This window comes from Oryx dammah, unplaced genomic scaffold (genome assembly GCF_014754425.2).
Source record: "Oryx dammah isolate SB20612 unplaced genomic scaffold, SCBI_Odam_1.1 HiC_scaffold_28, whole genome shotgun sequence".
NCBI classification, from domain to species: Eukaryota; Metazoa; Chordata; class Mammalia; order Artiodactyla; family Bovidae; genus Oryx; species Oryx dammah.
Window position 1 is genome coordinate 89,557,143 of NW_024070212.1, and position 24,796 is coordinate 89,581,938.

The window sequence follows — 24,796 nt, forward strand, 5'->3', positions numbered from 1 at the left end:
CTGGGTGGGCACACAGAAAACAGCAGCTGAGGACACGCACACTCAGACTTGGGGACTCGCAGGGAAAGGTGTAGGCCCGTAACCCTTGCCCGAGTGACCTCACCCTTGTGCCTCAGTGTCCTCATCTGTAAAATGGGATCAGTAGTCACACCTGCCCCCTCATGGGGTCCTCAGGAGGAGAACAGCATTTGGCATATGGTGTGTTAGTTGCTCAGTTGTGTCTGACTCTTTGCAACCCTATGGACTGTAGCCCGCCAGGCTCCTCTGTCCATGGGATTCTCCAGGCAAGAATACTGAAGTGGGTTGCCAAACCCCTCCCTAAATGCACATTTTTCTTATTAACATTAGGTGGTAAACTCTGGTGCATTTACAGTACTTTCAGGCATGTAAAGTGCTTTGGTAGCAATCATTCACACCTGGATTTGCATCACAAGTAATTGCTCACCTCCTCTCAGAGTCTTTCTTCATCTCCAAAATAGGCATCATCAGAATCAATGGGAGGCACACAAGATGTAAAACTGGCCACACCTGCCAGGGTTCAAATTCTCATTCTGCCAATCATTACTATCTGGGTGCCCATGGACACCTAACCCCTCTGTCCTCAGCATCCTCACCTGTACAAGGGGCCGGTAAGACTGCTGTGTCATGAGGCTGAGACCAGAGACTGCCTGGATGTAAAGGCCTAGCCCAGGGGCAGCACCAAAGACAGGCGAGTCCCCAGGGGCAGGGAGCAGACAGGGAGTTGAGACAGAACTAAAGCCGTGTCCCCTCCCACCACCTGGCCTCCACTTGCCTGTCCAGGCGGATCTTCTTCCTGGCACTGGCCTCTCGGTACCGCCGCTCACCATCCTGGGAGGAGGAGCCCAGACAGATTGTGGTGGGGGCAGGACAACCAGCTCACCCAGCCCCCATTACCGCCTGCCCTCCTTCCCCATATGGCCCAAGGAGATCCTCCCTGCAGTCCTAAAGCGGACGTCAGGTCACACAGGGGCAGCCTGGATAGTGCAGTGCCCGGCCACTGAGGCCCAGCCCCAGCTTCCCCTCACACCCGTGAGTGACTTTGGGAAAACCACCCGCTCTCACTAAACCTGTTTCCTCCTCCAAAGGGGACTTGCTATCGGTAGGCATGCTTCTGAAGTGTTTTCCACACAAAACTTTACCTAAGTCTTTTAACAACCCTCTGTGTTTGGCACTACTACTACACCCATTTTATTTTATTTTGGCCACACCATGCAGCTTGCAGCTACTCAGTTCCCCTACCAGGGATTGAACCTGGGTCATGGCAATACTTTGGCCACCTGATGTGAAGAGTCAACTCAGTGAAAATGACCCTGATGCTGGGAAAGACTGAAGGCAAAAGAAGAAGAGGGTGCCAGAGGACAGATGGTTAGATGGCACTTCCAACTCAATGGACATGACCTTGAGCAAACTCCAGGAGATAGTGGAGGACAGGGAAGCCTGGCGTGCTATAGTCCATGGGGTCACAAAGAGACAGACACAACTTAGCGACTGAACAACAGCCAACAGTGTGGCAATGAAATCCTGGGATTCTAAACACTAGGCCATCAGGGAACTCCCAGTACTATCCCCATTTTACAGAGGAGGAAACTGAGGCACAGAAAGGCTAAGTGGCTCACCCAAGGTCACAGGACTAAGGAGTGTGGCCAGGAACAGAATCCAGATGTCCTAGCCCGGAGCCCACCTCTGAACTAGTACCTCTAACATCTCCTCACTCATGGACATTTATTGGCAAAGACCCGAAAGGACATCACAGACTGTCTCCTGTCCCACTGTCTTCAGGCTCCCCACTCCTTTGCCCACCACCCGTCTTGACTGCCCAACACTGGCTCTAGAACAGAGGTTTCGCAGTACATGCTCAGCCTTGTGTGGCGGGCAGGGCAGGGGACCTTCTGGGAGAGAAGAGGCAACCTCACCAAGGTCACTCCCTGGCCCCTGGAAGCAAGCCCGAGCCTGGCCCTCAGGAGGCACAAGGGAACATTTTTTAGAACCAGCTTGGACCCCTGGTCCCTGACCCTCATCCCTACCCTTTTTGGTCCCCTGTCACCATGGTCAGAGCAGTTGCCACTTAGTCAGGCACAGGATCATTGTCTCTCCAACAATCCTATAAGGCAGGAACTGCAGATATGCCCTCTTTAAAGATGGGACTGAAAATCAAAGAGGGCACCCACTAGAACGTGGCCAAGGTGGCGTCCAACCCACATCTGACCCCAAAGCCAGTGCTTTTACAGATCTGCAGGCTCAGGAGTGCTGGTTAACGCCCAGCAATGAGGGAGGCCCACACACATGGTTCAAGTTCTTCCAAAAACCACAAGGAGCACCTCTGGGGGTCACAGCAGGGCACTCAGGACCAAGCTGTGCCCCAGCAAAGGAAAGAGCTGGGCCTGTGCTCCCCAGTCCTGTCACCCCGGGCAGAGAGGGAAGGGGGCTGGTAGTGGGGCACTCACCCCAGGCTGGGGCCGAATCCAGGGCAGCATCTGAGGCTGGTCATCTGCACCCAGGACCACGAAGGTCATGAAGGCACTGTTGATGTGCCGCCGATGGGTCTCGGCCTCCTGGCGGTAGGCCTCCACGCACACGCCTACCTCCATGCTGAGAGGGAAGGAGGGATGCACTCAGCTGGACAGACCTTCCCAAGGCCACCCCTCCCCAACACACATGTGCACACGTGAACACACACACACACTCACACCCACACCCACGTACTCCTGCCGCTCCTCCCACAGCCTGGATCAGAGACCGCTGGACGGGAAACTCAGAAGCCTTCCCTTTCAACAATGTTTACACAGCACCAGCTGCACCCCTGGCCCATGCTCATCTCTGGGGGTCACAGCAATGAATAAACCTGTGCAGTCCAGGTTCTCATGCACTGACAGCTAGGGGATGGGGAAACAAATGTCTCTATAAAATATGTTTATGTAAAAATAAAGGGTTATGGAAAGACATAAAGAAGGTGGAGGGGCAGGGTCTAATTAGAGAAAATGCTCATTATAAACATATTCACCAGTGCTCTAACAGCCGTGCTCCCGACAGCTCAGTTGCTGCTGTCTCTGTATCTCCGACTGTCTTGATGAATTATAAGATAGCAGCTGCCTCCATTCCCCTCACTTAGGAATGCAGACTTTATGCAGATGGGTAAATCAATACCTTGAACAGGCACTAACTTGCCCAAGGTCACACAACAGTCAGGAAGAGAATCTGCACTAGAAACCAGGCCTCACAGATCCTAGTTCAGGACTTTTTGCTCTGCACAACAGGAGAATGTGTGCTTATCAGACGGAATAGTAAAATGATAATAATAAAAATAATAGCAGCAGCAATGGCTGACCTTCAGTGAACGTTCTCTCTCCCATTATACTATTAAACAGTAACTCCTCATTTAATCCTCACAATTATGAGGTAGCTGTGGTGAGCCCCGGTTCTCGAAAGAACTGAGGCTCAGAGGGTTAAGTAACTTGCCCAAAGTCACACAGATGCTAAGAGGTAAGCCAAATTTGAACCCAGGCAGCTTGGCTCTTGATCCCTCACTGTTAATGACTACATATTACTGAAAATCACCACATCTTTGAAATCATCAAAAGGGATGCATACTTTAAGTAAGCTTTCGTGGGGGTATCAGAATCCATTACAAAGATAAGGGCTCTGGGAACTATTTGCAGTTTTAGGAAAAGGGTTGAGAAGGGTTCAATAAACAACAGAACACTGGCCAGAGGTGCCCCGTGACCCGAGCATCCAGTGCGGCAGGATCAGAGGCAGGAGCCAGGGAGAGAGACCAAGACACAGAGCACGAGGCGTGACACAGGATGGGGAGCCCAGAGGAGGAACATCAGAGGGAACCCTGGTGATGGCGCAGGGACCCAGCGGCCAGAGTCCAGACCCCATAGACCTCGTCTACGGGGATACGGCTCCTGACACTCTGAGGTAATGTCCCTTCTCGGGCCAGGAAGAGCCCTCAGTCCCAGGGGGCCCCATCTCATCCATCCCAGCCCCTCACCTGTGCTTGAAGGCGTTGTTCACGATGGCCTTGAGCACCAGACGGTCCCCAACCTGGGATGGGCCCCGGAAGTGGAACATCTCAATGGCCTTCAGGGTAGGGTGGGCACGGCAGAGCCGGCTAAAGGAGGCCGGGGGTCAGGGGACAGGACAAGGCACCTTCCAGTGCTTCTCCCTGCCCCCATCCCCAGACCCTGCCCAGAGCCACACGCACCACCCTCTGGCCCACCCACTCCCACCCAACCCAGCGACAGCTCTACCCAGAGGAAGAGAACTAAAGTCCCATCTCACAGCTTAGAATACTGAGGTCTACGTGTGTAGCTGGAAAAAAAGCTGAATTTGAGGTGACAAAGAGCAGGGCTTGCAGTAAACCTTTTCCCTTCAATGCTGATATCCTAGCACTGCTGTTCCTACTACCTGGAAGCCCTCCCCTCACCCAAAGCTACTTGCCATTCAAGGCCCAGCTGACATACTCCTCCTCTAGGAAGCCCTCCCTGACCATCCACACTCTGACTCTCCTCTGAGGTCGTATTGCGCTCATAGCCTCGGCTGCCCAAAATGGCATTGCTTATGTATTATGTCCACAGGGTAAACACAGAGGAAGGGCCATTGGAGCTAGGCTCCAAAGGGTGGAAGAATTCGCCTGGCTGAGGAGGATAAGGGTTAGGGAAGGCACTCCTATCAGAGGGAACAGCAAGTACAAAGTCATGGAGGTATGACAGTGTCAATTAATGAATGTCGGTCGTCATAACTCCAATATGCTCCAATACTTGGGGCAGAACAAGTCCAAGACAGGTACAGAGGTTATAGGAGAGGGAAGGAATTCTTTCCACCTTTAGGGAGAAGGGGACAGTTAAAGAGGCTTCTTAGAGGACAGACAGGATTTTAGTAAAGAATAGTGGGGCTACAAGGTGGAAGGTCAGCCAGGAGGAGAGACAAGGGCTGGGAGCATGGTGGGGTGGGTGGGAAGGAGAAGGGCAAATGGCTTGCTTTGCAAAGAGTATAAAATCCAGGAAGTGAGTGGGCAGGGCCAGGGCATGGGGAGGCCCTGGTGCTAGCTGAGGGCTTGACATTTCCCCTGGCGAGCTCACAGAAAATCATTCCTCTCTGGTTCCCTGGGTCTGAAGGCCCCAGCTTACCCTATAAGAACAGTCGAGCTGCTGAAGCCTTGAATGCCAGCACCAAATCAGGGTTTCTGCCCCAGAGGGAGCTGGCCAAGGGAAGGAGGGGAAGAAAGAAGAAGAGGCACCTGGCTGCAATGGTGGCCACATTCTCCATCCAGGCCATGATCTGCCCCCCGAAAGTATTGCCCTGGTGATTGGCGTGGGGGGGCAGGACCAGCTCCACACTCTCCACCCGCGTCTTCTCGGCCGGCACCATGTGGCTACAGTCTCTGCTCTCCAGATCTGACCAAGGAGGGATAAAGCGAGGGAGTGAGAAGATTCCCGAGGGCAGACCCCGCCATGGGCAGCCCAGGAACCCCCCCCGACCACCACTCCACACAGCTTCTCTTATTCACTCAGCACCAAGGAGGTGCCATGTATGTCCCATCTCCCAGGGGGAGAGAGCTCGTCGGGCGAGGCCTGTGAAAGAGGAGGTCTTTCGCTTGGCGTGCAGGCTACCCAGCGATGCCACAGGCAGGGAGGAGAGCAGCTGAAGCCCTGAGCCAAGGTCTGGAAACCAGACAGGCAGGACCCTGGCTTAGCTGGAGCTGAGGACAAGTAAAGGGGCAGCACATGATAAGGCTCAGATAAGGGCCCAGACGCCAGTCTAAGACATCTAGACTGACCCTTGGGTAGAAGGGCTGTCACGACAGGAGGGATCCACAGGGGCTGCAGTGGGATGGATGGTGCCAGGGGCCTGGACGACCATAGGAAGAGCTGGGCCTGCCGTGGCCTCCAGGCCCCACATAAATAGGGCACATGGAATCTAGAGCACAGCTCACTGCCTTCAATGGGGTTTGCTACCACTGTCTGCTCTCTCTCCACTCTGGGCGGCTGAACTATCCTTGATGGGTCCTAAAACTGCCTCCTTTAGGTTTCCAGGGAGACTCTGCATTCTCATTGTCTGAAGATCAGAAAACAAAACCAAGGTCACCCCTCTAGACCTTTGCCCCCAGCCTGTGTCCTCTGTCAGAAAGACCTTGCTTCATCTCTCCACCTGTCAAAATCCTCCCAGTCCAAAGTAGGTCTTGTGTGCTGGCACAGGACAATCTGCAGGACGTGCTTTTAAGGGGAAAGGAGCAAGATATGGGACAGTAGGTGCCGTTCCCCTATGGGGTAAGAAGAGAGGGCTGAAAGGAGAGGAGGTATGCATTAATATGGCTTCCCTGGTGGCTCAGACAGTAAAGAATCTGCCTGCAATGCAGGAGGCCCAGGTTTGATCCCTGGGTCCGGAAGACCCCTGGAGAAGGGAATGGCACCCCACTCCAGTATTCTTGCCTGGAGAATTCCATGGACAGAGGAGCCTAGTGGGCTACAGTCCATGGGGTTGCAAAGAGTCGGACACGACTGAGCAACTTTACTTTCACTTTTCACTTTCATGCATTGGAGAAGGAAATAGCAACCCACTCCAGTGTTCTTGCCTGGAGAATCCCAGGGACAGGGGAGCCTGGTGGGCTGCCGTCTATGGGGTCGCACAGAGTTGGACACGACTGAAGCTACTTAGCAACAGCAGCAGCAGCAGCAGCTGCCTTTTTGGAGGGGCCTGGGTTCTGGGGTAGAAGAGAGTCTTGCTTTTTATTCTATCTCTATCTTTTTTATCCCTAGAGCTATCTCAATCTATCTACCTATCTAGCTACCTGTCTACTGAGTTGGCCAAAAGAGGGAATATCTTACAGAAAAACCCAAATGACCTTCTTGACCAACCCAATATATGCTTTTTTTTTTAAGTCCTAGGGTCCTCAAGGCCAAGCTCAATACTACCTTCCCAAATACCTTGACTCCTAGAGACCCAAATGCATTTAGTGGATGACAAACTGTTTTCCATGTGTCACGGCTCCTGGGAGCTGGGTGAGAGGTCCAAATGCTCCCTTTTCCCCACTAAGGGACCTTGAGGCAAGAGGGTTATCCAGTCCTGAGGCCATCATTGGGTGGATATCCCAGGGAGACTTCCTTCCTTTCTCTGCCTAGTGGGAGCCCCAGACAGAGGGGAGCATGTAGGACACGAGCTGCCCTCCCCACCCATGACGCTCACCATCCTGAATGACGCAGTTGGCGAGGAGGTCCTTAATGGTGTCTGCGTAGACCAGTCGCATGCGCCGGCGCTCGGCCGCCACGCTGTGCTCTGTCTTCTCCTCTTCGGTCCGCGGCATGGTTGGCTTCAGCTTCACCTGTGGCGGGGGCGGAGTGGGGGGTTTCAGGACAAATTCCCTGAAACAGCATGAGGGCCTGCCCCCCTAGGATTGCAAGGAGATCAAACCAGTCAATCCTAGAGGAAATCAACCCTGAATATTCATTGGAAGGACTGATGCTGAAGCTGAAGCTCCAATACTTTGGCCACCTGATGCAAAGAGCCGACTCTTTGGAAAAGATCCTGATGCTGGGAAAGATTGAGGGCAGGAGGAGAAGGGGACAACAGAGGATGAGATGGTTGGATGGCATCACCGACTCGATGGACATGAATCTGAGCAAACTCTGGGAGAGAGTGAAGGAGGGGGAGCCTGGCGTGCTATGGTCCATGGGGTCACAAACAGTTGGACACAACTTAGTGACTGAACAACAACTGTCCCCCTAGTAATCATCTCACACCTGGGGCTCCTGGATGGTTACAAGTCTTGTCCCCTCTTTGTCCCCATCTTCCATCTCCATGTTGACTGATATATCATTTTCATCCTCCAGTGTCCCCTGAGCCCATTCTTGGGCAAAGGAACTGTGGATGAGGAATGTCAAGGCAGGACATGGAAGGCAATGGAAAGACCTGGAGAATCCTGCAGCTAGGTGCATGGGGAGAGAAGGGGAAAAGCAGAGCAGGAAGGCACTTGGGGATCAACCACAGTGGGGGATGGGCCTTCTTCTGGAAGCTATGGATTCCCTGCTGCACCCCCATCTCTACCACTCTACCAACCCCCAGAATCATCCCCCTGGAAAGGCACCCAGGTGGCCTGGCAGCATAGAGTGGTCAGGTATAGCCACCTACCTTGGAGAGCTCCTTGTGGGCCACAAAGGTGGCTAAGGCCTTGCACACACACCACTGCTTCTCAGAGCACAGGTCCTCAGAGGCCACCTGGATGCCCACCTGGAAAGGCAGAGCAAGGTGGACAAGTGAGGAGGGAGGAACTAGAATCCTACAGCTTGAGATGGGAAGCATCACCAGGCCTGGCTTCTGGTATTTCTGTATCACCTATCAAGTCCAGGGGGCTAGAGACATGGGATAGGTTCTGATTCTGGCCCTGGCTCCCTGGGGAAACTTGGGCATGTCAATTCCTTTCTCTGGGCCTCAGTTTCCTTATCTGTAAAATGGGAATGATCATACCTACCCTCACAGGGTTATTGAGAGGATCAAAATGAGACTGTGTTATGAAAGGGCTTGAAGTAAGTGTTGGCTAAATTGGAAGGACAGACAGCTTGAGGGCCCATAGGGGGACCTTGAGCCCTTATGGGGTGTCTAGAGCTACAGCCAAGATTCTGCTATCCAAGCCTCAGTGTGCCTTAGTAACCACTGGCCCAGCTGGGTAAAGTTGCCTGGGCCTGAAGTCCGTAAGTGGGAAGTAGAGGCCCTCTCTCTTTGTGCATCACCAAAGAGTTCTCTCATTAAACCTTCCACAATCCTGCAGCATAGGAATCATGTTCCCATTTTACAGATGCAAAGACAGAGGCTGTGGGAGGTAAGCTAATGGACCAAAGTCTACCTCTCTCACTGTTTCAGCCCACTGACATCAGGGCTAAGCACAGTGGCTGTCCTCCCTGCATTCAGCTGGCTGCTGAACAGAGGGTCTGACACTAGGGGAAGGCCCAGGAAGCTGGAAGTCAAGGCCCACAGTGGAATCCACATCGCTCGGAGACCTGAGGCACATCCCTTCCCCTCCCTGGCCTTAGTTTCCCCTTCTGTGTTATGGCCATTGGACAGTTAGATCCCTAGATCCTCCCAAACTTGCCAGCTATTTCAGAACTCTGTATCCTCAGCCAGGGCGCTGTGAGTATGAGCACATGTGCACCCAGCCTGGGGGGCTGAGAACGAAGAGAAAGTGGAAACCACCCACCCAGTGGCTCACCTCCATACTAGAGTTGAAGGCCCGGTTCACCTTGGCCTTGATATTCACCACTTGTCCAACACTGAGGAGGGAAAAGCAAGAGATGAGCCATCCAGAGGGACAAAAAGAGAGAATAGGGGCCTCAGATACTTGTGGGGCCTCTGCCGAGGGGAACTAGCCAAAAAATGTTACAGCGTACAGAGCATATTCACATCTATGATGCTACCAAAGCAAGTTGGCAAGACAGTGTTAGCACCCCATTTTACAGGTGGGGAAGCTGAGGCAAGAGAAGTGACATAACGTCATTCATCTCCCCCTTCCCCCTGCTCCCTCTAGTCCAGTGAACACTCAAGATTCTTTGCTCTCAACTCAACAGTCCCTCCTAAGGAAAGCTCCCCCCACCCCCCACCTTCTTATAGCCCCCCAAATTTTACCCTCCTAATACTGATCACCATAAATAATAATAATGAAAAAGTTTAAAATATTTCAAGAATTACTCAGATGTGACACAGAGACACTATATGAGCCAATGTTGTTGGAAAAATGAGATCAACAGATTTGCTCAATGCGGGGTTGCTACAAAACTTCAAGCTGTAAAAAACGCAAGCTCTGCAAAGTGCAATAAGATAAGGCATGCCTGTATTTATCCACATACAGATAAAGCAAATTTAGCAAACTGTTAATTACCGACTCTCAGTGGTAATGATCACACCACTATTCAACTTTTCTATAATTTTGAAAGTTTTCATGATAAAATATTAGAAAAAGAACTTCCCTGACCCACCAATACAAAGAAAATCTATTTTTGGCGGTGCTAAAATATGACCCTTCCCCTTCCTCCTCCTCCCCTCTCCTCTTCCTCTCTAGCCTCCCCTAAAGCCAAGCAGTCACCCATTTGGACTCCCAAGCTTCTCTTCCTTCCTGTCTTCCATCTCACAGCTCAGGTCAAAATTGGCTCCATCCCCAGAGTCACTGCCCAGCCTCCTTGGGGGCCCCTTCAAGCCCCTAGTTTCCCAAAACCCCTCCAGAGGCAGCGCCTATAGACAAATCTGACCTTTTCAGCCAGTTGTAATAGAGCCCTTCCGCAGTACCGATACTCTTGGCAGAGAGAGGAACATGTTAAATGCCACCACAGTGATGCTAATAGTAAAACCCAGATGACGGAGAACCCTAGAGAGCAAATGACCAAGGTTCTTCAACAAACAAACTTCAAGAAAAAACAGAGAGAAATAGGGAGTGGGAGGAGGAAGGAGAGGGTGCAGGGAGAGGGTGATGGCGGAGATGCAGGGCCTACAGGTTAAAGAAAGGGCTTGAGGGAATTCCCTGGCAGTCCAGTAGTTAGGACTCAGTGCTCTCACTGCTGGGGACCAGGCTCCATCCCTGGTCAGGGAACTAGGATCCCATGAGCCATGAAGCATGGCCAAAGGGAAAAAAAAGACTTAAGAGAACAAGTAACCAAATGCAACCTTATTTGCATCATGACTTGAACAAAATAAAGCAAAAAACTATAAAGCAAAACAAAATAAAACAAATTCAGGAGACACTGTGGGCAACTGAACGCTGACTGGATATTTGATGTTGGTGAGAAATTGTTCATTTTGTTTAGAGGTAGTAGTGATATTTTTATGTTTTTTAAAAGTTCTTATTCCTTAGAGATGCATTTTGAGGCATTTTTAAATGGCTAAAGCAAAAACACGCAAACAAAAAACCTTTCCCAGCTTTCCTCAGGTATGGCCAGGACTTTCCAGGTCACCAACCATGTTCCAGGCCCCTCTCCAGCTTGCCCTTACACCCACATCCTCCTCTGCCCAGACTCACCTCCACTCTACTGATGGCAGGCCCATCCATCACTACACACCCCACCCCAGCGTTCTCTATCATTGCTCCTCAGCTGTCAGATCCTGTTTTGGCAGCAGAGACTCAGAGTTGACCCAGACACAGCTCCACTGGCCTACAAATTCTCACTGCATACAGTACTGCAGGCAGCTCAAATACCTCCTCCAGGAAGCCACCCATGACTACCCTCTGTGGTACTCACTATGTGCTGTGCTCAGTCACTCAGTCGTGTCCAACTCTTTGAGACCCCATGAACCGTAGCCCACCAGGCTCCTTACCCATGGAATTCTCCAGGCAAGAATACCAGAGTGGGTAGCTTACCCCTTCTTCAGGGGAACTTCCTGACCCAGGAATCAAACCACGGCCTCCTGCATTGCAGACGGATTCTTTACCAGCTGAGCTACCAGGGAAGCCACTATGCATGCATGCTTTCTGTAGTGTCCAACTCTTTGCAACCCTATGGACTATAACCCGCCAGGCCCCTCTGTCCATGGGGATTCTCCAGGCAAGAATACTAGAGTGGGCTGTCACTTCCTTTTCCAGTGCCTCTAACAGTTCAGTCACTCAGTCGTGTCCAACTTTTCACAACCCCATGGACTGCAGCACGCTAGGCCTCCCTGTCCATCACCAACTCCTGGAGTTTATTCAAACTCATGTCCATTGAGTTAGTGATGCCATCCAACCACCTCATCCTCTGTTGTTCCCTGCTCCTCCTGCCTTCAACCTTTCCCAGCATCAGGGTCTTTTCAAATGAATCTGTTCTTCGCATCAGGTGTCCGAAGTATTAGAATTTCAGCTTCAGCGTCAGTCCTTCCAGTGAACATTCAGGACTGATCTGCTTTAGGATGGACTGGCTGGATCTCTTTGTTGTCTCTCAAGGGACTCTCAAGAGTCTTCTCCAGCACCACACAGTGCCTCTATTCAGTTCAGTTCAGTTCAGTCGCTCAGTCGTGTCCGACTCTTTGCGACCCCATTAATCGCAGCACGCCAGGCCTCCCTGTCCATCACCATCTCCCAGAGTTCACTCAGACTCACGTCCATCGAGTCAGTGATGCCATCCAGCCATCTCATCCTCGGTCGTCCCCTTCTCCTCCTGCCCCCAATCTCTCCCAGCATCAGAGTCTTTGCCAATGAATCAACTCTTCGCATGAGGTGGCCAAAGTACTGGAGTTTCAGCTTTAGCATCAGTCCTTCCAAAGAAATCCCAGGGTTGATCTCCTTCAGAATGGACTGGTTGGATCTCCTTGCAGTCCAAGGGACCCTCAAGAGTCTTCTCCAACACCACAGTTCAAACGCATCAATTCTTCGGTGCTCAGCCTTCTTCACAGTCCAAATCTCACATCCATACATGACTACTGGAAAAACCGTAGCCTTGACTAGATGGACCTTAGTCGGCAAAGTAATGTCTCTGCTTTTGAATATACTATCTAGGTTGGTCATAACTTTTCTTCCAAGGAGTAAGTGTCTTTTAATTTCATGGCTGCAGTCACCATCTGCAGTGATTTTGGAGCCCCCAAAAATAAAGTCTGACACTGTTTCCCCTGTTTCCCCATCTATTTCCCATGAAGTGATGGGACCAGATGCCATGATCTTCGTTTTCTGAATGTTGAGCTTTAAGCCAACTTTTCACTCTCCTCTTTCACTTTCATCAAGAGGCTTTTTAGCTCCTCTTCACTTTCTGCCATAAGGGTGGTGTCATCTGCATATCTGAGGTTATTGATATTTCTCCCGGCAATCTTGATTCCAGCTGTGTTTCTTCCAGTCCAGCGTTTCTCATGATGTACTCTGCAAATAAGTTAAATAAGCCGGGTGACAATATACAGCCTTGACATACTCCTTTTCCTATTTGGAACCAGTCTGTTGTTCCATGTCCAGTTTTAACTGTTGCTTCCTGACCTGCATACAGATTTCTCAAAAGGCAGGTTAGGTGGTCTGGTATTCCCATCTCTTTCAGAATTTTCCACAGTTTATTGTGATCCACATAGTCAAAGGCTTTGGGATAGTCAATGAAGCAGAAATAGATGTTTTTGTGGAACTCTCTTGCTTTTTCCATGATCCAGCGGACGTTGGCAACTTGATCTCTGGTTCCTCTGTCTTTTCTAAAACCAGCTTGAACATCAGGGAGTTCACGGTTCACGTATTGCCTCTATACCCACCCTCAAAAACAGAGGCAATGTAGCCCATTGGTTGGGCTTCCCAGGTGCCCCAGTGGAAGAAGAATCCACCTGCAATGCAGAAGACACAGGAGACACAGGTTTGATCCCTGAGTCAGGAAGATCCCTGGAGGAGGGCATGGCAACCAACTCCAGTATTCTTGCCTGGAGAATTCCATGGACAGAGGAGCGAGGTGGGCAACAGTCCTTAGGGTCACAAAGAGTTGGACACAACTGAAGCAACTGACCACCCCTGCATGCAGAGCCTATTGGTTAAGAGCAAGCTCTCTGGGGCCAGACTGCCTTGCTTGTAGTATATCCTGAGTTCTCCACCAGCTGTAAGACCTTAAGTAAGTTACTTTACTTCCCTGTGCCTCAGTTTTCTCACCTGTAAAAGGAGGATACTAATAGCCAGGATCTCACAGTGTTGTTCTAAGGACTTAGTAAGTTAATTATCAATAGTAAAAAGACATTACAGTTATTATAAAATATTGAATATAGTTCCTTGTGTTATACAGTAGGGCTTTCTCCCCCCCTTTTTTTTAAACTGGAGTATAATTGCTTTACAATGCTGTACACCTGAAACTAACAGAATATTGTAAATCAACCATATTTCATGTAAAAAATTGTTTATATGTTTTTAAAAAGGCTTACAAATAACTCATCAGTAGGGGTTCATTAGGGCTTCCCTGGTAGTTCAGCTGGTAAAGAATCTGCCTGCAATGCAGGAGACCGGGGTTTGATTCCTGGGTTGGGAAGATCCCTCAGAGGTTGGCATGGCAACCCACTCCAGTATTCTTGCCTGGAGAATCCCCATGGACAGAGGAGCCTGGTGGACTGTAGTCCATGGGGTCACACAGAGTTGGACAGGACTGAGCAACTAAGCACAGCACATGGGTTCATTAACTGTGACAAAGGTACCATAAGAATGTAAGATGCTATAGAAACTCTGTACCATCTACAGTGTTTTTGTAAATCAAAAACTATTCTAAAATAAGACATTCAAAAATGAGTACTACAAAGCACCCATATGTCAAAGATCATTATTTGCCTGGAATTTACCCCTTTGAATTGAAATTATGTTTCTATATCTGCCTCTCTGCAGACTGGGAACTGCTAGGGCACAAGAGACTATGTTCCAGTTGACTTTGTGGACTCCAAACCCAGCATGGGCCCTGGTCCAAAAAAGGCACAGGTAGTGAGGAATGACTGAATAAGTAAGTACACGGACTGGGGCACCAGGAAGTCCTGGGTAAGTTTTGGCACTTGATGTCCCAGGCACTGATAGTTCAGAAGCAGGCCTGGAGGCCAGAGCACTGGATCAGCCCCTGCAGCCTGCCCTGGGCTGAGGCTTGGCATGCTCCTTGGGTCCTAGCAAAACTGTGAGAAGACCAAGCTCAGTATAGTGTAATGAAAACCCTTCTAATCAGTACAGACATCAAACAAACAAAACTAGTAGGTAATGAGACCCCCATTCCTGGAGGTATGTGAGCAGAGGCTGAATGGTCCAAGCTTCTGGCTCAGGCTCTGCCAAGGCACCTTGTCTAGGGACCTCCCTACAGTCTGATGACCAATGACCCACAGAGAACAGCCAAGCCCCAAAAGGCATTCACTGATTAAGTCTAACCAGCACCCTTGAATATTCATTGGAAAGACTGATGCTGAAGCTGAAACTCCAATAATTTCGCCACCAGATTTGGAGAGCTGACTCATTGGAAAAGACCCTGATGCTGGGAAACCTTCAGGGCAGGAGGAAAAGGGGGTGACAGAGGATGAGATATTTGGATGGCATCACCAACTCAATCGACATGAGTTTGAGCAAACTCTGGGAGATAGTGAAGGACAGAGAAGCCTGGCGTGCTGCAGTCCATGGGGTTGCAGAGTTGCACATGACTTAGTGATGGAACAACAACTTCCATTTTGAAGATAAGAAAATTGAGGACCAGAGAAAGAGATTGACTTCCCCAAAGTCACAGCACCCCATGCTGCAGCTTGAGCAACATCCAACTCCAAAGCTGGCTGAGGGAGCCCACCCCACGGCACCTGGCCACAGGGGCAGCTCCTAGCCCACTGCTGTCCCAGAGACCTTGCAGATGGGTCATGGGTCCAGAAAGGCTGCCCCCATCCATCTGCAAAGGCCCTTAGCTGAGGCAGGTGCCAGGCAGCACACAGGCTGATAAGGCGGGAGATGGGGGAAGAGCTCTGGGCTCGTGATGGGGAGACCAGAAAGAGAGGCAGGAAGCCACTTACCTGATGGTGTGCTCAAAATAGATGTCATCCATGGAGGCTGTGACGCAGGGGCACCCTGCATGCCTCTCCGCTGGCATCAGGAGAAGAAAGCCATCCGTTAGCAGCTTCCCCATGGCCCAGGCCTCTGATCAAATATCAGACCCTCCTAGCTAAGGCCTGCCTCCTCACTTGCACCCCCACCATTCTTTACTTTCCTCACCGTGATTTTGACACCCTGACCCTGTCTTACTTATCTGGGTTTTGTCTGTCTAGTGCCTCTCCCTTCTGCTAGACCGCAAGTCACTCGAGGGCAAGGAATTTCCCCCATCTTGTTCACTGCTGTGCGCAGTCCTGGAGCAGTGCCTGGCATGCAGTACTCAATAAGCAGCCGTTGAATGAATGATCATGCCTCCACTTCCTGACTTCCTCGAGTGCCCAGACAACCTCACCCACCTTTGTCTGCTTGCCTGAGTCACTCTCATCCTGAGGACTCTACTCCCAGGCCTGAGTCCTTCTAGAATTCCTTCTCTACTTCCAGGGATGGGTCAGGGTTGTCTCAGGTCTGTTCTCCTAGAGCCCCAGTTCCGCCTCCCTTTCCCAACCCCTATCAGACAGTGCAGGAGGACAGTTAGGTCTCCTGTCTGCTCCCCCGCTACCATCAGTCTGTGAACTACTTGTGGGCTGGAGAATACTAGGGCATCAAAGGCAACAAAATGAGCTCCATCCAAGCTCCACTCAACTCTGCCCAATGCCATGGGTTTTGCTACTGTCAGCCTCGGAGCAACCACGTCTAATGCTACGCTGCATCAGAGCAGGGACCCTAGGGTCCAGGACCAGCACTCAGAGCCCTGTATGTTTGCAGGCAAGAGGGTGGGCCCAAGCTGAGCATGTGGAACTTGAAGAGGGCATCACAGGCAGGTGGAGCGGCCTGAGTGAAGGTCAGGATGAGAGAAGAGGGCGACGCTCAGGAAGGGCCTCTCCCCTGGTGTGTGTGGCCAGGGCTGGGAAGGCAGCCATGCCGGGTTCAGCCTCACCAGACAGGCAGGCAGTGGCATCGATCCACTTGAGCAGCTGCCCGACACTCAGCTCGCCACGCTGGTTGGTGTGGCAGGGCAGCACCAGCTGGCTCATCTGCACCTCCGTGGGGTTCCGGTAGCCCTCGCCGTCTGCCATGTTGTCCCTGTCAGTGCGTGAGGCCGACTTCCGGGATGTGCGGTTGGAGAACACGGAGGCCAGGCCCTGGGGATCAGGCGGGACGGTCAGCTCACAGCAGAGTCTCCTAGTCTGCCAGCCCCTGAGATCCCCAAGACCACCTGCCAAGAGAACCCAACTCCAAGAGTGGCCAGCACCCTCCAGCCAAGGGCCTCAGACCCCAGGGGCTCTCTGGATGCCCCTACTAGGCCCAGCTTCCTTTTAGCCACAAATTCCATGTTAACATATCCTTGCACCTGAGGGAGGGGGTGGGGAGAAAGAGATGGAGCAGAGTATTAATTCAACTGTAGGCCGGCTTTTTCAAGTTTTGCCTCAGATTCACCTTCGTTCTGGTAAGATTTCCCATCTCTATTCAGGGAGGCCTAGTAAGCGCCCCACCTATGGGGCTTCCCTGGTGGCTCAGTGGGTAAAGCCCTATGGGCTTCCTTGGTATCTCAGCTGGTAAAAAATCCACCTGCAATGCAAGAGATCCCAGTTTGATTCTTGGGTTGGGAAGATCCCCTGAAGAAGGGATAGGCTACTCACTCCAGTATTCTTGGGCTTCCTTAGTGGCCCAGATGGTAAAGAGCCTGCAATACGGGAGACCTGGGTTCAATCGCTGGGTTGGAAAGATCCCCTGGAAGGAGGGCATGGCAACCCACTATAGTATACTTGCCTGGAGAATCCCCAAGGACAGAGGAGCCTGGGGGTCTACAGTTGATGGGGTCACAAAGAGTCTGACATGACTGAGCAACTAAGCACAACACAGCACAGTGAGCCCTACAATAGTCAAGCCCAGGGATTTGCTCCTATTTCATCCCATAAGGACCCTTTCCTCGGGCTCTTCATGTTTCAGATGACATCAGAAGCAGCACCTCAGCTGGTGCTTATCCGTTGTCAACACTTGGCTCTACTGACAGGGAGGGCTCCAGGCAGTCACTGACCAGCTGTCTGATCCAGACCAGGGCTGGAACAGCTGCCAGCTGGAGAACCAGCAGAGAAAATCCTAGAACTCATGAATAAGAGGAAGAGTCTCTGCCCAGGGTCCAGCTTGGGAGTCTCACTCGCCAGGCAACAGAGGTAGGCATGCCTGGCAGTCCCCTGGATCGGGTGGGATGAGGAAGGGGAGCTGACCTGCCATCCTGTCTCTCTGGCCAGCTTTCCCTCATCACACTGTGAACAGAGCTAGGGACACCTGCCGGCGTGAGAAAAATGACAAGTAGGGACAGGCACATGGGTTCCAGTTTTCATGCATACATGCATGCTAAGTCGCTTCAGTCATATCCGACTCCTTACGAACCTGTGGACTGTAGACCCCCAGGCTCCTCTGTCCATGGGATTCTCCAAGCAAGAATACTGGAGTGGATTGCCATGCCCTTCTCCAGGGGATATTCCCAACCCAGGAATCAAACCTACAACTCTTATATCTCCTGCTTTGGCAAGAGGGTTCTTTACCACTAGCGCCCAATGGGAAGCCCTCCAATTTTCATGGTCACTGCCAGTTGTGGTGATAAGTCTCTGCTAACATTTATAAAGTGCTTATAAAGTATCAGATACTCTTCACTTTACAAGTCCTAATTCAAATTTTATCCATATAACAAACCTCTGAAAGAGGTACATTATTATATTCATTTTAAAGATTAGGAAACTGAAGCTGAAGTAAGTGCCAAGCCCAGCTGTGACTCCAGAAGTCTAGCCACTACAACTGAGGTCCTACTCACCACACTACATTGCCTGCAGGGCTTCCAGGGGCCCAAGATGAGGAATCCAGGGCCCTGGATGTGGATTCAGCAGCAAAAAGTGCTATGACCTATGTTGACCCTGCTACTGCCACAGGACGGGGGCAGTGATGGCTCAGGGAAAGGACAGGTCTCATTCTGGGGCGCTATACTCTTTGGATAGCTCCCGTCACAAGGATTCCACAGCTAATTCAATAAATTCACAACACACCAAGTTGACTTGCTTAAGGTCACTGACCCCTAAGAGGTAGCCCTGGGATTTGAACCAAGCTAGTCTGACCCAGAACAGCTTGTGGGTTCCTTGGAGAGGCAGCTCCTTGCCAAGGGCCCCTGGATACCAAGTGCAGTGCTGGGGACCAAAATGAGACAGAAGAGGGCAGCTGCCCCAGGAGCTTGCAGCCTGGGTGGGGACCTGCGGGCACCAGGCTGCCAGGCTATTGTAAGCAGCTTCCAGACCACTGCGATCCAAGCAGCAGGAGCTGTCTCCATGGTAACCATTGCCAAGGCATTTCCAGCCTGGTATGTGCTGGGGGCTGCCTGGATGTGGATTTGAGTGGCTGACTTTCTAGGTGTGGGAGATGGTAGAGGGAGGAGGCAGGCAGACTGTTTACCCACACTCTTCCCAAGCCCCTCCCACAGCTAGTTCTGGGACAAACATTCCAGAAAGAAGTCCTGGAGAAAGCAAGATGGAAGCAAGATGCAGAGAGTAAGGGGGAATAAGAAAAGCGGAGTATGTGGAGTTTCTGGGCAGTTCCAGATGTGCACACAGGGAAGATCCCCCGACCCCACCTCACCCCAACGTCCCTGCTGTCCAAGCCTGTTCTCACCCACTGCCTCGCTGAATTGTCACGAGGCAGGCAGAGGGTAAAGACCATTTACCCCGTTTTACAGATGAGGAAAGTGAGGATGGCAAAAAAGTCGTAGACCAGCAGTCAGGACACCTGAGTTCTAATCCTCTCTACTTCCCACCTAGCCAGTCCCCACTCGTCAGTTCAGTTCAGTCGCTCAGTCGTGTACAATTCTTTGTGACCCCATGGACTGCAGTATGCCAGGCTTCCCTGTCCATCACCAACTCCCGGAGCTTACTCAAACTCACGTCCACTGAGTTGGCGATGCCATCCAACCATCTCATCCTCTGTCGTCCCCACTCCTACCCTCCTCCTATTTCCTGTTTTGTGAAACAGAAGTCCCATCCATTGATGGCTACATGCCTGGAGGCAGGATCTTTGCCTTGTCATTCTGTTCATTCATTCACTCACTCATTCATTCTCCAAGCACTTCCTCTGTATTAAAGTGAAAGTTGCTCAGTTGTGTCTGACTCTTTGCAACCCCATGGACTACATAGTCTATAGAATTCTTCAAACCAGAATACTAGAGTGGGTAGCCTTTCCCTTCTCCAGGGGATCTTCCCAACCCAGGAATCAAGCCAGAAAGTCTCCTGCATTGCAGGTGGATTCTTTACCAGCTGAACTGCCAGAGAAGCCCCTCCCTCTGTATTGGACCCTCTCAAACACTGAGCTTGTAAGAAAAATGGGGCCAGTCCTTTGAGAAGCTCCTACTCTAGTTCTCATGCTTAGAAGTACCTGGCACCCAGTAGGACCACATCAAAGATTTATAAAGGGATGTCTAGAGGCAGACTTGAGTTCAAATCCTAGCCCTGCCCCTCAGAGCGCTATTGTGACCCTAAGCAAGTCCCCACTCCTCTGAGCCTCATCTGTCACTTGCCAGGTAGGGCCCAGGGGAGACTGCCAGTCTCCAAGGTGTCTCAGCCCTGGTTCCAGGATTCTGGGGTCTAATCTTGCAGGGCTCTGGCATAGCCAGCTGAGCTTTCTAACAAGGAAGCTAAGGAGCTCTGTCACTTGTCAGGCAGGAAATACTGTGCTCTGAGAAGGGCGGAGCTCCCACCCTGGGGCTGGCAGAAGAACAAGCCTCACTGTGCTCTGGCCCCACCTCCCTCAGAGAGAGGAGGGCTGAGCCCCTGGAGCATGGGCTGAGGGGAAAAGCAGCACAGCCTCCAGACTCCAACAGCTTCCTGGGGCTCCAAGGCAGTCTGCCACAACAGGGCAGGCCAGGCCAGGCGGCCTCCCAATCCCTTGGTGGGCAGGCAGCCAGCCAGGGAGGACGGGGCGTGTGTGGGCCCAGCAGGGTTTGGCCAATGAGGCCCCAGAGCCCAGCCACTCCTCTCAGGGCCAGTCACGGGGAAGGCAGAAGCCCTGGGCAGAATCAGGGCCTGGGGCAGCCAGGAAGGCTGAGCCAGGACAGCTGACAGGGAGGACAGAGCCTGCATGAAGGTGGGGAGGGCATCTAAGGGTCAAAGACGTGCGCTCTCAGACGGCAGCCATGCCAGGCACTGGCGCCCAGCCTCAACAGTCCTGGCCAGATTGAGTAAGGCCAGATGAGGCCCCAGCCGGCTACACTGTGGGCTCTGTGTCCCTTCTCCTCAGCCAGAGTCATGTGACAGACCAGCTGGGTCAGAGCAAGAAAGGCCACCTTGTCCAACCCTCTCATGGCTGGGGACACTAGGGGAAAGGCTAAAGTAAAGGGGAAAGCCTCTTAGGCCACAAGGCTCCTTCTGGGCAACTGGACAACCGGCCCACACAACAGATTTAACCTGGACTTCTTCTGTCCCCCAAGTAGCCAAGCTCCAGGGATCCAACCCCCTTGCACTCTTGGTCTGCTCCCCCACACTCTGATGCGCTCAGGCCCCTGCACTGCTCACTCACTGGGTTGCTTCCACAGCCAGTTCACAGGCCTCCAGTCTCTCCACCTCCTTCCAGGCCTCTACACAACACTGAAGGGCTCTTTCCAAAACCCAAATCCACCAACTTAACCACCACAACCTACTGCGTCCTGCCTTCCGGGGAAGCTAGACCCAGTACGCACAACTGGGACCTTGTTCTGGCCCGTAGGGCCACACAGACTTTTCTGAAGCGCAAGCCTAAGAAGGCACCTCTCCTGCTCAAGATCTCTCAGCGGCTCGCCATGGCTCTACCTACTCTGTAGCTCCTGCCACTGCCCCCGCAGCTGCTCTCCCAGCTCCAGAGCACACCTGGTTTCTCAGAGCACACTCTCACTACCTCTGCCTAGGACCCCTTCATCTGTTCTACCTGCCAAGTGAGTCCTTCCTCCTACCCCCTCTCCAGCACACCTTCCCCATCCCTGCCTCCTCCCCAGGGAGAGTTAGGGCCTCCCTGGACCCCGAAGCCTCACTATCTCCATCACAGCACTGACCAAGGCATGCAGCCACTGTTTTCACAGCCACCTGCTCCAGCAGACAGGCATTCCCACAGGACAGGGATGGACATAGGCCTGGCACAGAGCAGGTGCCAAATTAATGCCTGCTGCTGCTGCTGCTAAGTCGCTTCAGCCGTGTCCGACTCTGTGCGACCCCATAGACGGCAGCCCACCAGGCTCCTCTGTTCCTGGGATTCTCCAGGCAAGAACACTGGAGTGGGTTGCCATTTCCTTCTCCAATGTGTGCATGCATGCTAAGTCGCTTCAGTCATGTCCAACTCTGTGCGACTCCATGGACAGCAGCCCACCAGGCTCCTCTGTCCACAGGATTCTCCAGGCAAGAACACTGGAGTGGGTTGCCATTTCCTTCTCCAAAATTAACACCTACAGGAGAGGAAAAGAGTGGTGACAAGGGCAGCCTTGGAGCTGAGACTCGAGGACGAGGACAGTCTGAGGTACAGGAAGGACTGGAGAAGAGCAGAAAACAAAAGCAGGGGCAGCCGTGGCTCTGGTGATGGAGTGGCTGGGGCAGAGGGCAACAGGTGGGAAAGCCCTAGGCACCTGTGTGGGTGGAGACAGAGGCGGGGACGGGGGGTGGGGCAGAGTCCCCAGAAACCAAAGACGACCCCTGGAGAAGGGTGTGCCCCACAGTGATCAGCAGAATGTGGAGACCAGGCAGCAGAGAGAACATCTCAGGGACTTCCCTGCCTATCCAGTGCTTGAGACTCTGCGTTCCCAAAGCAGGGGGCATAGGTTCAATCCCTGGTAAAGGAACTAAGGTTTCCCATGTCACTAACCCCCGCATGTCACAACTAGGAGCCCGTGCTCCACAAGAGTAGCTCACACGCACCACAACTAGAGAAAAAGCCCATGTGCTGCAAAGAAGACCCAGCCCAGCAAAATATAAACAAACCAAAGAACCACCTCAAAGAGCAGGCCTGGAACAGAGGAGGCCCACCAGCCCTGGAGGGGAGGAGCTGGCCAGGGTAACCTCTCAGCTCACTCACCATGCCTCAGGGCTGTGCACAGACAGCCCCTGGAGATCAGCCTGGCCTGGACTCAAGTCAACTAACTCAGGTGCCTTCAGGCAGGCTGCTCAGCCTACCTCCGTGGGCCTCAGCTTCCGTAACTGCAAGAAATGGGATCATAATACCTATACCCAGGGTCATCATGGGGATGAAATTAAAGATCAAGTGCTCACAGCTCCTAGGACGCACCTGCCACGTGGCTAACATTTACTGAGCACTGAGGTTAGCATTATAAAGCTGAGTTTGGGCTTCCTACCAAAATATAGCTGGGAGACTCCTAAACAGAGTTCAAACCAGACTGTTTACATAGTACTTTCTCACGCATGAGTTCACCAGAACCTCGTGGCAACCCCGTGAGGAGGCAAAACTGCTAGCCAGTTTGAGAGGTTCTGTGAGAATTCAAAGAACCAGTGATAGAGTAGCAGGGATTCAACTGCAGGGCAGGAGACCCCACATGGCCCTGCTCCGCCCTCTCTCCCTCCCAGGGCTCTCTCCAAGGGCTGGGGACTGGAAGGCGGGCCCGGGGGTGGGGGGGTGGGGGGGTGGGAGGTGGGGAAAAGCACCTTGCCCCACTGCCAGCCAGGCCTCAGGAGAGCCAGGCCCTCCTAGAGTGTGAGGAAGCTGGCCAAGTTGGTTCCCTGTCCCCACAAAGGTGGCTCCAGGCTCTCAGAGCCACCAGTCGCCTCCCAGCAGTTTTCCCACCAGCAACACAGAAGCATCTGTCAACCTCCTAAACACCCCTTCAGTCGTATTCCCTGTCTTCTTCCCCGAAAAGGCTCTAAGGCAGCCTGCACATGCATACACCCTGAGTATGTACAGAGGCCCAAAATGTAAACAGAGCTAAGGAGCCAAATAAAGGAGGAGTGATTACATCAGCTCCTCGTGTGTTGTGCTAAGTCACTTCAGTTGTGTTCGATTCTTTGCGACCCCATGGACTGCAGAGTGCCAGGCTCCTCTGTCCATGGGACTCTCCAGGCAAGAATACTGGAGTGGGTTGCCATTTCCTTCTCCAGGGGATCTTCCTGACCCAAGGATCGAACCCGGGTCTTCGGCATTGCAGGCAGATTCTTTACCCTCGGACCCAGTAGGAAAGCCACATGAGGAAACCAGTTGCACAAAGATGCTGCCATCAAGAATTTCATTTGGCCTTGAGATTCCCAGTAGACAAGGGTAACAAGGGTAGTAGTGGGTACCAGACTCTGAGATGAAAAGTGGGTGCACTTGTCTGTGAAGCCAGCATGAGGGCTGGGAGGACATCGGTGCTCCATAAGCTTCTGATGGCCATATATCATCAGATGCCACCTTCATTCTAGAAGATAAATAATGGTCTCCAGTGCCCTATACGCACATCCTCATTTTACTTCTAGCTACAGGGTATATTGGCACTTGACATTTTTCAAGATTTGGGGGTGAGGAAAGTAGAGAATTAAACCATTATTTCTTACTAAGAACCTCCTAGATGCCATTCATTTGGTTAGCACTTATTGAACATCTATTATGTACCAAGTTGTATGCTAGGAGCTTTCACATGTATTCTCTCAGTAATTCTCATATATATCCTACAACACACTGTTATTCTACCCATTTTACTATGAACAAACCAAGGCTGTGAGAGCCAGTGCATTGCTTCTGAGCACCTGAGAAGTGACTGACAGAATTTAAGATAATCCCAGAATATGGGACTTCCCTGGGGATCCAGTGGTTAAGACTCCATGCTTTCACTGCAGGGGGTGCAGGTTTGATCCCTGGTGAGGGAATTAAGATCCTGCATGCTGTACAAAAGCAAAATAAAATAAAAAGTTTTATTTTACAATTCCAGGGCAGTTCCCTGGTGGCCTAGTGTTAGGATTCTAGGCTTTCACTGCAGTTACTTGGGTTCAATCCCTGGTGGGGGGAACCGAGATCCTGTAAGCTGTGTGGCATGGAAAAAAAAAATGCAATCCCAGACCTACCAGCCAAAGCCCACACTTATATCTCCACAGGCCTTGGAGATGAAGAGATGCTTCCATCTGAAACTCAAGAGAGGGAAGGCAAACTAACCCATGTCACACAGCCAGTCAGTGACCAAGGAGAGAAGAGGCCAGTAGCCTGAGTCCCTGCCCAGAGCCCACAGCCTAGGGCAGGCTGGTCAGCTTTTGTGCTCTCCCAGTGAGGACAGAGGGGGACAGAAGGGCCTTCAACCTG

At 51.9% G+C, this 24,796-nt stretch overlaps 1 protein-coding gene across 2 annotated transcripts in view; it reads right to left on the reverse strand.

Moving 5' to 3' along the window:
• Positions 1-11: 11 nt before the first annotated feature.
• ACOT11 (acyl-CoA thioesterase 11) overlaps positions 12-24,796 on the reverse strand; it is a 42,042-nt gene continuing 17,257 nt past the window's right edge. Inside the window, exons 1-10 of one of the 2 annotated variants that reach the window (XM_040231071.1) lie at positions 22,592-22,964; positions 16,455-16,659; positions 15,442-15,511; positions 9,224-9,284; positions 8,149-8,247; positions 7,207-7,342; positions 5,261-5,417; positions 4,013-4,132; positions 2,466-2,610; positions 12-849 (exon numbers count right to left, since the gene is read on the reverse strand). In XM_040231071.1, the coding sequence (XP_040087005.1) occupies positions 754-849; positions 2,466-2,610; positions 4,013-4,132; positions 5,261-5,417; positions 7,207-7,342; positions 8,149-8,247; positions 9,224-9,284; positions 15,442-15,511; positions 16,455-16,659; positions 22,592-22,594 (1,092 nt within the window). In that variant the 5' untranslated portion in view covers positions 22,595-22,964 and the 3' untranslated portion in view covers positions 12-753. Of the gene's footprint in view, positions 850-2,465; positions 2,611-4,012; positions 4,133-5,260; positions 5,418-7,206; positions 7,343-8,148; positions 8,248-9,223; positions 9,285-15,441; positions 15,512-16,454; positions 16,660-22,591; positions 22,965-24,796 lie in introns of those variants that run through there. The other variant, XM_040231070.1, reaches the window with a different exon arrangement.